This window comes from Drosophila innubila, chromosome X, assembly GCF_004354385.1.
Source record: "Drosophila innubila isolate TH190305 chromosome X, UK_Dinn_1.0, whole genome shotgun sequence".
In the NCBI taxonomy this organism is placed as follows: Eukaryota; Metazoa; Arthropoda; class Insecta; order Diptera; family Drosophilidae; genus Drosophila; species Drosophila innubila.
Genome location: NC_047626.1, coordinates 17,215,597 through 17,227,655, shown reverse-complemented (window position 1 = coordinate 17,227,655; position 12,059 = coordinate 17,215,597). Strand labels below are relative to the sequence as shown.

At 35.0% G+C, this 12,059-nt stretch overlaps 1 protein-coding gene across 1 annotated transcript in view; it reads right to left on the bottom strand.

Annotated features, from left to right (window-relative positions):
- Positions 1 to 10,749, bottom strand: part of LOC117787607 — a 54,475-nt gene extending 43,726 nt beyond the window's left edge. The window contains exon 1 of the mRNA XM_034626180.1: positions 10,531 to 10,749. Coding sequence (XP_034482071.1) covers positions 10,531 to 10,624 — 94 coding nt within the window. The 5' untranslated portion in view covers positions 10,625 to 10,749. The remainder of the gene's footprint in view (positions 1 to 10,530) is intronic.
- Positions 10,750 to 12,059: the final 1,310 nt, after the last annotated feature.

Here is a 12,059-nt window from a genome sequence, read left to right as displayed (position 1 = left end):
TTTAATTTAATTTGTAACCTTATTAAATTAAATTCTCAGTTGCATTGCAGCAACTTGTTGAGCTACCCCCGTGTGTAGTTGCCAAGGGTGCATCCGACAGGTGGAAGAAAAGACACGCGGATACTGGAATCTGCAGCAGCATAGCGATATGAATTTGTTGCAAGTTTTCACGGCTGACGTGCCATTATTTGTAAGTGGCGAACACATCCTTCAGAGGGAACTTCAACAACATCATCGTCGTCATCCTTAGTTCAGGGTATAAGTAGTTGCTGAGGATGACGACGTCGACGTCGACGTCGACGCTGACTTCAATATGATGGGGCAAGCACAACAATAACGGAAGAATACATGAGTGAGACAACACACATAGGCACACACACACACACACACGCACACACACACACACACATGTGGAGCAGACAAATGCATTTCCAAAGTTTGCCTTTCTCCTGCACGCGATGATGTAGATATGGACTGGGTTGGGGATGTGGATGTGAATGTGAATGTGGCACGCCATGGCAAATAATTTTTGGCAAGGCGCCGCGATCTGGAGATTCCGCTCGTGTTGCAGAATTTCAATTTGCTCTTGCGCAGCACATAAATAAAATCAGTTTTATTATTTTTCGGCATAAGAAGCTGCCAACTTTTGCTGCACACTGCGACAGCAAAAACAGCATCTCAATGTCCCACAGATACATATGTATAGTACATTCGAGTACCTCTCCTCTATCCTTCTCCTACTCCTTCGTCTTTTCCCTTTCCCTTCCCATTTCACTCTGAGCTGTCTCTGACATTTACACGCCAGTTTGGCCACAATGCAACCTGATGTCACAATTACCCATAAAACTGGCTTTGCAACATACATACACACGAGTGTGCTAGTACTCTCGTAACTATTATTATTTTTATTCCCAGGTTGATTACCCAAACTGACAGTTTAAAGCTCTTTAAAACGAATTCCAAATGAGTGTGTGTTACAAGAATATTTACAATTACATGCTATCATATACATTTAGGGTATTCACAGTAGTCACATAATTCGATAATGAAAATAGTTTCAATAATATTTTCAATAACCTGGGAGAATATTTTGTACATTGCTTGCGAGTGCTGACATTTAAACATTTTGATAAACAAAACATTATTTTCAACAGTTGACAACTTAGTCTTTTTTTTTTTTTTGCAATGGTTAGACACTAGAAAAGTATTTTCAAGTTAAAAAAAGATTTTAATCAAGTTATAAAGTCAACAAGTTTATAAGTTATGTCGCTTTAATGGAATATCCTAATTAGAAAAATTCACTTTATTCATAAACTTTTCTCCAGCCAGTTGAAAAAGCTTTTCTTACAATAAATTTGGCTAATTTAGAACCAGAAAAAAATGTGTGCTTTCATTGGAAAACTCAATACAAATACGAAATAAAATATAATTTGGAAATTTTAATTAAAAGTTGACGAGACAAAAATATTTTCATTTGCAAGTTCAATCCTCTTAGCCGTATTGACAATCAAATAACATGTCTCCCAATAGGATTGAGGATTGATTCGGCTATAAGCCGTTTCATGTGTCATTTGTATATTGATTTGTTCAATGATTTTACGATTTCTGCTTTATTTACATAACCCACATATCATGCAAAGTATTTTATTTATTTTTTTTTTCTCTGCTCTTCATTATTGACATTTAAACATTTGCATTAGAGAAATGGAGCGGACTCATGTTTCAAGAGGAATTAACTATATATCGAAACGGGTTGATTTGTTGTTTTTCTATAATGGTCAGATCGTATTAGGTATGGCTAGAGTTGTTGAGGATTGATAAGTTTTATTTTATTGAGAACAATCAAGAGTATCGATAAATGTTTTTCTTTACTTTGACTATCGAAAGAATATATAACTTTTAATTTATTTCATCTGATTTCGTATATATTAAATCGAGTTGCGAAAGTTTCGTCTTATTTTCGATATACTAGCTTATTAAATTACTATATATTGCCTTTATAGGTTGATTACAAATGATTTTTATTATTGTTAAACACAGTACTTTCGGTATTTAATTTTAAAAATGAATTGCAGGGTATTTTAAGTTCGTAACTTTTTAGTATTAGTCAACTGAATTGTTTTCTATATTATGCTTGAAGTGCGACGCTTTTTTGATTGCCATCAATTTATTGTGCATGGCAAATGCAATTTGTGCAATTGGGAACCGATGAATTTTCCACTGCCACTCCCGCCCGATTGTCAAGGCAAATAAATATTTGTTCTGGCATAATTTGCAAGTGCGGTTTAGATAGATGAAAGGGAAGAAGGAAAAGGGGAAATGGGAAATGGGAGACAGAAAGTCGACAAATCAGTCGAGTGTGTCGAACTATTCGTAACTAACATGCCTGTCTAACTGATGACTGACTGATTGACTAACGGATTGACTGACTGGCTGGCTGATTGACTAGCTGACAGATTGAAATACAACATCAACAAAAAGAGATATAGCAAACGGGAATAACTCTCAGCTAGCTTCCCAACGCGGCAACAATTTCCAAATTGTTAAATTGAAATGAAATGCCTGACAATTGAATTGCGCCCAGCAAATTGAGAGCAGGGTTATGGGAAACCCAACCCAAACCCAACCCAAACCCAAAGTCAACCTTCATGGCAAGAGCAAAGGCAAAGGCATAAGCACAAACAGAAACAGAAGCAGAAAAAGAAAGAGAAAGAGAAGCAGATGAACAGCATATAGTGCATGGGAGCGGGGACAAGCTGGAGGAGCAGGATGAGGATGTAGGTTGATGACGATGATGATCTATTAACCCCAACTGCGGCCAAGTGCCACAGACGGAGACAGTGCGTCGAATGTGTTTCCACTGCCGTGGTGGATGCCACCGTTGCTGATGCTTCTGCCTCTGCCTGTGCCTCTGTTTCTGGCCCTTCCTCACTCTTTTCCTTTGTCACTATGAGGACTACAGCTGCCACAGGCATTGCCACTGCTGCCGTCATTTTAATTTGCGTGAAAGCGCAAAAAGATTTCAAAATTAAATCAGTGTGCGACAGGGACGATGCCCTCCTCCAGGGTATGCAGCGCACTGCAATTGAGACCAGCACAAAACGCAATGAAACGCAACGTTCGCCGGAATGGAATGGAACTCTTTAGCCAGACATGAAACTGCATCCGGACAGACGCTCAATGAAGCTCTTACCCTTTCACTCACCCAAAAAGCTCTCTCTCATTTCGACCCTCTCCCTCTCCCTCTCTCTCCCTTTCCCTTTCGCGCTCCATCTTCGCATTTCGGTTGCCCTCTCTAGATGAAATTGCAAAATGAAAATCTGCTGGCACAGTCACAATGTACGGTAGAACATTTGATTAGGATGGTTGCGTTTTGAACGTCAGCAGGCTTTTATGCATCAACTACTACAAGTATGTATGATGGCAATTTTAAGCTCTCTTTTCCCATATTGAGTCGCCTAGATAGAAATGTACAAACTGCAGCAGGTGTGCGTAGAGTAGAAACTCGAATGATATTGACATTTGCAATCAAAGCATTTAGTCAGCGATGCTCTCTCAATTATGTTTTGGTAAGGGGTGCCAAAGAGACGCACAAGCATTTGAGCGAACAGGTGCCGATCTTGAGCGAGTTGTGTGCTGGAGTCATAACGGTAAGAGCCTTTTCCCATTCAAATGCTTAATCAATCTAGAGACTTACTAGAAAATCATTTAAAGCTTTACAAAACAAATTGTATTTTTTAATTGATAAATTAATTTATTTATTTTCTAAATTTTGACTTCCTAGTTTTTCAAGAAAAATAACTTATAAATTATGCTGCTTGTCACATAGTACATAGTAGTATATTTAAAAATTACAGAAAAATTCTCGTTTAAATACAAATTTATTCTAGGCCTCTTATTTGCAATTTGGTCTTTGCATATACGAAATATTAAAGTGAGGAAAATACATTTAAAAGTCAACACTGCATGCACAATTTTATTTAATTTCCAAAATGAAGCATATCTCCTCAATATTTGTTTCATATCTGAAAACTGATATCAAGTTTCAAAAGAAATCCTTTGTCCATTACAGATATACAAATCAGTAAAATGCGTACATATATTTTGTGTGCATAAAAACGAGTACTATAAATAAATAAACTGGGTGTTGGGGCTGTTTGTTTATTTTCTTTTGTAATTACCGATCGAACGTCAAAAGATGAAGCACAGGCCATTTGGCAATGTTTATTTGTCAGTTTGTGAAGGCGTCTATCCATAAATAAGCACATGGCTTGTTTGCGACGTAAAAATTGATAAATAAATGCATGGCTAAGAATAATAGCCGCAAGGATTACCAGCGAAAACAATGGCAGGAAAGTTAAACAGCAGCACGATTGCAAAGAAAAAATAAATATATACATATATATATATATGTATATATAAAGGAAATAATAATACGAAGAAGTAGATGAAGATGGAGTAAAAGAAGGGGGATTGGAAAGGAGTGTAGGAGAAAAAAAAGTTACAAATGAATAAATAAAGAGAACAGCGCGCATCCTGCATGCAAGACAACCTCCATCCAAAGTAGGGGTCGTCTGGGAAGGGACAGGGGGACAACACGTCAGGTCGTGGGATGGACGCATTGTTGCCAACTTAGATTAAAAGTGATAGCCAGCAGCGCTCGCGGCGCGCCAATTGAGAAAGCAATCACAAAAACGCACTGAGGCCACGAACAGAGATGGTAAATAACAAGCAGGAACGATTCAAATCACAAGCTATACAACTGACACATACCCTATATGCTAGTCTATCGAATCAGTTGTATAGTACAACACTTTCAAAGGAATATTTAAATAACCCATTTTTTTGACATAAAATCAATTCCAAACGGTTTCTCAGCTTTTCTTACTTCACTCTTAGCAAAAATCTCGAATATTTGATTTTTGTATTTGAATCAAATATTTTAAGCTTATTTTAATATAATATTTTTATTGTATTACAAGCTGTTTGGATAAAGAGCTTAAAAGTTGCAAACATGACAACATTTATGTTATACCCCATGCAATAATTTATTAAAGGGTACAGGGTATTAGCATGGGTATAGGGATAAGTAGGAATAGGGGAATAGAGAAGGGCTAAAGTGAATGGTTAAGGGATGAGCGACAAAAACCAGCGCAAAAGGAAAACAATTTATAATTGAAATCAGTGTCAAGACAGCAACAACAACAACAAGTGTGCTGCAAGTACAATAACAAACAGAGAGAGAAAGAGAGAGGGAGAGAGAAAAATGTGAAAAACAAAAACAAACAACAACAACTTCAATGCAAGCCATCCGGCACTTAAGTCGACTGTCCAACCGAGGAGAAAAGGAGAAAACGTTGCAACAAGCTTTGGATAGTGAAATTAAAGACAGGGTTAAGAAAAAAAAATAGTCAGAATATATAGAAACACAAATTAGCCAATGTTAAATAAAGTCAATTCGTTAAAGTTGTGCATTCAGTTGTTGTACAAGGGCCACGGGGCACGAGGCACGGGGCAAGGGGCACGAACCACCAACAGAGAGGCAGGCACAGATATGAGTCCCTAGAGCCAATGGCAATGCGTCCCTTCACATTTGGGTCAGCTCACATTTGGAGCAAAATGGCAAATGCGACGAGCCGTAACAGAGGCATTAAAACTACTTCAAATTCGAGATATTCTTAGCGTCAACTCTTCCACTTGTGCGGAAGACTTTAAGTTCTATTAAATTAGCAAACAATTACATGGAAAATGCTGGTAAATGGCAAATGGGAAATGGAAAACGGGAAACGGGAAACGCGTAATGGTTTGTATAAAGCAGCGACTGTGAATACATAAGAAGTTATGTTCCCACTTCCGTAACCGATTAAATTTCGCGAACACAAAATTGTTATTGCTGTCAGAATGAGAAGTACTTACTTCTATAATTTCTCTGATATGTTACAGATTTTAATGTGACTATAATATTTTATTAAAAAATTTGGCATATCATTTTTGGCAATTTGTGATTTATTAATTGGAGAAGATGTATTCTTTTTATCCTGATTTTTTGACCTTCGTCCTATTAGATATTAAAATAGTTATTCGAATTTATTTGGAAGCATCATTAATATATGAAAATAATTATCTAATGAGCGACAATTTTGATCCATCAATTGAGCTTGTGCTTAATGTAGTCCAAAGTTCTTGTTAAGCTGATGAAAAAGTCAAATGTATGAGCCAAGCACTTGAACCCACTTCAAAGTCTGCGGTTCCTTGACAACACAATTTCATTTGTGATATCTTTTAAGTGGAAAACAGCTGGGACCAGAAAATGTTGATTTTATTTACACAAACCCATTTCAAGATACTCTAAGTATATACATATAAATATAACAATGTATGTAAAGGTGAGGGAGCTAAATGAAAGGTTAATAATCCTTGATGCAAAACCCAACCTATATCTACATACTTGCATGACCATCAAGTATAATAAGAATCTAGTTTTCTCCTTCTCAATCAATCAATTAGCTTAGCATTAGAACTGGCAACTAAGAAACGAAGAAGGCGCAGTTAAGATTAATGAAGGCACTGAAATGAGTCGAGTACTCCAAGTTGATACTGAAAATGTACTCAATCCAGCAAAGTAATGAGGTAATGAGCACATGATTGCTAGGCCTGAATCAAAATATAATAAAGTTGTTGACTAGTTGATTGAGCATTGATTTATTAAATGACTTTCCCAATTATCATGACGAATAAGGACTGACAATAAAATATTATTCTTTCATTTTTCTCAATTATAGTATATGAAAGCAATTTGTAATCAATGTACTGACTTTAATTAGTAGTTAAATTGAGTAAAGTCAGCAAAGAAAAACATTTTGCATTGGTTTCTATGAAATCATTGACTCAGCTATTTGCAGAGTCGAGAAACAACAACAGACAAACAACAATCCCAAAGCTCAGCATGTGTCCAAGTCTGGGACTATGCGAAAGTGCTTAGCCACTAATTAATGACCACTTTTGGGAACAGTTGGCAGTTTCTAATTTCAAGTAAATAAATAAACGAAACCAAAACAGAAACAGAAACAGAAACAGAAACGCAATGAGCAATTGTAAGGACCTTTATGCTGGTTAATCCCAATCCCAATCCCAATACACGCAACACAAATAGTCGGTCGGACGGAGTAAATTTCCAGAGGCAACGAACCGAAAATGTTTGCTTGTCTATCGAGTTGAATTTTGTAGGATTCTATGGAAAGTCAAAACCCATTGCAATTTGATTAAGCTAGCGAAAATTTTATTTCGCATTTTAATGCAAATTTAATGACATTTTATTTGTATGGATTTAAATTCAATGCCAAGGACAACTGTTTTTTTTCTTCTTTTTTTTTATTATTAGTTTTGCATTTTAAATGTTCAAGAGGGAGACAGGAAGAGAGAGCGGGCCACGCTTCAATTCCGTTTGACTGACATGCCATACATTCGTGTGGCATGAACAAATTCAAGTAAAAATTTTCCATTCAAATTCCCTTGCAAAAGATTCGCCAAAGAAGCTCCGACAATCTTTACAAATTCTAAGGCTTGAAAATTATTCCGGTTTTAGTACCATTTTTCTTGTCAAAATTATTCAATTATTTGTGAAGCGAAGAAAAGCCAACAAAATTTATACATACATATACGAGTAAGAACTCGTATGTATGCTTGTAAGTATGTGTGTGCGAGTACAAATGAAAAATGCGAAAATGCGAAAAGAGCAGCCAAGAAGAATAAGACCTGTACTAGCTATTATTGACTTGGACATACTACGTATACTTGATTTTAAATAATATTTTTTAATATATTTCAAGTCATTGAACTACAATTTCGTATTAGTTGCAAGACATGTTAATACGAGTCAAAAATCGAATTAAAGTTATAACTTAATCTAACTTTATATTATAATTATTATTAATAGCCGTTTTAAGGAACTTTATTGTGTAATAAAATGCTAATTAACAATAAGTTATTCTGGTTTTAGTTTATAAAATCAATTTAAACAATTAACTTATTAGTATCTATCAGATTTATGTATTGTCTTAACATCAAAGTAACATTTGATAAAAATGTTAATCACAGTGCTTCAATATGTTAATGAGACTCAAGAATTCTAGTCATATTAAATATGGCGACTAATATACCCTACTTAAGTGAAGGTTACAGGGGTCTCCATGTATGTATGTTTCTATGTATGCTTGTCTGTATGCACATTTGTGCTTATAACACTCATCGGATGTTGGTTGTATGAAACGTAAATTTGCTTTTGTTCCCTAGTTCGTAGCTGGCTTTGCTGTCGCCTTCAGGCTGTTGCGTTCAGGTCGCGTATTTTGGCATATATTAATTTTCAATTATGATGAAATGTCAATCTGGAAAAGCAGCTGTTCTTAACAGCCCTCGAAGCGTTGGGGCATGAGTGTGGGTCTAGTTGTTAGGTTACAGGTTTATTTTAACACTCGAAATAGCTAATTATATTGTGCTTTAGCACCGAATTGATCTCTTCCAATTTATTGGTATTCAAATATCAAAGAGCACTTTTCAATTAGTATGGAATAAAATGCCGAATTTCACAGTTTTCTTTTGTGCATTCAACCGAAAATAATAAAACGCTTTTAGCGATTGCAATTAATACAACACGAGGCAAAAACAATAAACACAAAAAAAAAAAACCAAATTGGGTTACACCGTTGACATATTTGTTGACGCTTTTAAAACATTTTTTTTCAACTGGCAGGAATTGCCGAATTTCCATTTTAAGGATTATCCAAAGCGAAGCGATTCCATATCTAACATTACTACATTATAAAATTCTATGATTACTTTTTGATTGACTCCATTGTATTGTGAGTCAATATATTGCAGGCAAAATAAATATGTAAAGATTTTTTTTTTTTTAAATAGAGACTATATGTGAACTATTTTTGTAAAAGATTTCATTTTGTTTTCATTTTGCTTGGCATTATAATAATCAAGGTGTTGCTTTGCATTAAATTATTATTTGAAAATTAATTTTTAATTATCTTTAACTTATACTATAATACTACTATACTAATTGCGATCAGTCTTAATTTATTGATCAAAATTCTTGTGTCGGAGAATATAAAATCAGATCACCACATTATTATTAGATAAAATACTTAACATTCGCTAGCATAACATACAAGTTTTGGTTTATTAAAATGACAACAATGTGCAATGACAATTGTTATAATTACACAAAGTTTAGTTAAGAATTTTAATTTCTTTAAGGCGCCTTTTCTTCAACACCTTAATTTCCCTAATAAATTCAACATTTCCTATATATATATCTTGGATCAATAAAGTAAATGTAATTTAATTTATATATTTTTATTTTTTTTTGTGCATTTGACAATAATATACAATTTTATACAGCAAGTTTTTGAGTAATATATTTACAGAATTTTTTGTATGCTTTTCATCTGTGCAAATTTATTTTCGCTATTTAATTTAAAACGGGTTAGTGAATAGTAATAATAATAATTGCCAAAATTTATTTATGCCTACCAAGAGCTTAAATTCAGGGTCTAGTTTAATGTTACAAGAGTAAATTTGTATTAAATTTTCACATATTGTGTGCTTTAAACGGTGCAATATCTTAACATAAAATAAATATTTACTGAGTAAAACATATACACTGATGTATGTATTTGTTTTTAACTGCCTGTGTTATAGCTTATTTGTGTATGTATATGTGTGTGTGTGTGGAGTCTAGTTAGATACACCGTTGACCAATTTGGCTGCTTGCCACATGCGACAATTTTGCAATGGGGAAAAAGTTTTCTTCCACACGACACGACCTTGACTGCAGTGAATGCAATTGTCGGCCATTTTAGTCAAGCGTGCACACACTAACACACACAAGCGTACAAATACACAAGAGTACACACACGAACATTGACACACTCACACATCGTAGAAAAAAATAGCTTGGCAAAGTTTTTGAGTTGTTTTTATGTTTGATGCGAAAATGAGAATCAATTAATTACAGGCAATGAAACATACACATAGAAACGGGTGTATGCTTGTATGTATGTATATGTGTGTGTGTGTGTGTGCGTGTACGTGTTGTCAGGTTCTTTTGTGTAGCATTCAATTTGGGGCAGCTGTAAATAGAACGCCATCATTGGTCGATATTTTATGGCTACACAAAACTCATATGAAAATGTTTGCATTTTATTTCGTGGCAGTTGGAGACAACAGTCATACATAGACATGTGCCACAGATGCCATCATCTCATTTATGGGCGTGTGAGTGTGAGAGTGTGTGTGTGGTTGCATAAATAAGGATACAAATGAAGGGCTAATGAGGTCAAGCGGGCAATGGAATGTTTTATATACGACACTTTCACTTTTGCCATAAGTCGAGCCACTTATCTCAATTGTTGCTGGGAGCAATGACTGCTGATAGGCATCTCTCTTTCTCACTCTCTTTCTCTCTTTCTTTCACTCTCTCACTCTTTCTTTCTCTCATTCTCGTTCGTTCTTTGCACTTACCATAAACAGTCTGGCCAATAATTAGCAGGATTAGCAGCCAGCATCTAGGCCGTGGCACAACTGAACCACTCGACCATCTGCTGAGTCTCCACATTTTGTGCCCTGCTGTTGTCTACTCAGTGTCCCCTCCAGCACCACTACCACCACCAGTACGGCTCCACCGTTGCACAACTGATATGCTGCTGTTGCCCAGACACCTGAGCCTGGTATCTCTTTGCCACGCCTCTTTTTTTGTAGCAGTATCTGCAATGGGAAAGTGGGAATTTGTTAAACAAATAAATTTAACTTGTTTCATTTAGTTCAAGTTAAGGAAAAGCGCAAAAATATACCAAGTTTTCATCGTGCTTGACTTAAAAGTTTTCCAAATGAATGGCAAGCAAACAAACTGCTTTGCAAGTCATTAAAGTTACACTTACTTATGCTATTCTGAACAACTAGTGTCTCCAAAAAATGTATATGTGCCTAGATTATTTGGGAATGACATTGAAATAAAGCTTGATTATTTTTTAATTGCTGCTCAAATAGCTTAAAGAAGAAAATATAAATCGAAATTGGTCAAATAAAGTCCGCTTACAGGGATTTGAAAAATTCTTATGCATGTGGTTGGATTGGTTTTGAAAAACGTAGCTAAAAATTGCGGTACTTTAAATCAGGGAATAACACCGTAACCGGTATCGGAACAGTTAACCGTAACAAACCGTTTAATTTTTAGTACCGGAACTGAATCCGCAACTGAAATTAATTCTCTTTCAAGAATCGAAAACCGAAACGCTTGTACCGGTACGGTTGTGGTAAAGTTGCTAGGTCAAAGAGTTGAAAAACTTCCAACTGTCATAACTTGATGAAATCTGACCCGATTTTCAATCGGAATGCCATTTTGATCATGATTCGGTCTCTTAATTCATACTGCATTTAATTTTTTGCATTTAGGACATTTTTTTTGTTTTTCGACTAACGAAGCCATGGTTCTATGTTGATGGTAATATTGAAAATTCAAAATTTTAAATCTCAAGTTTTCACTTTTAATCAACTCCTTATATCGTAATTAGTATAAAACAACACTTTAAACTTGTTTCTGAGACCTTTCATTTTCTTGTAAAAAATCATGCCAAAATTAAGAAATATTTTGACTTGTAAGTTGCAAGTTACGAGGCTTGAGCAACTTCGAACTTCGAACTTCATAACTTCGGCAAAACTGTACCAATTTTCCAGCGGAATGTCATTTTGATCATGATTTGGCCTCTATATTCATTCTGTATTCAAATTTTGTTCATTTCGAAATTTTTTTATTTTTCGACTATTTTAAAAATTAAAAATTTTGAAAATTTAAATTCAAATTTAAAATGGTTTGGTTGAGCATCTAAATTTATTCTACATTCAAATTTTATGACATTGTTTTGGAACGTACCGTAACCTTTATTGGTTTCGGTTTGTTTATTTGCTTAAATAAGTAGTGATTTTGTTTTTCGGTCATTCAATAACAATGAAAAATTGCAGAAATATTTTCAAAAGACCATTTGAAAACTATG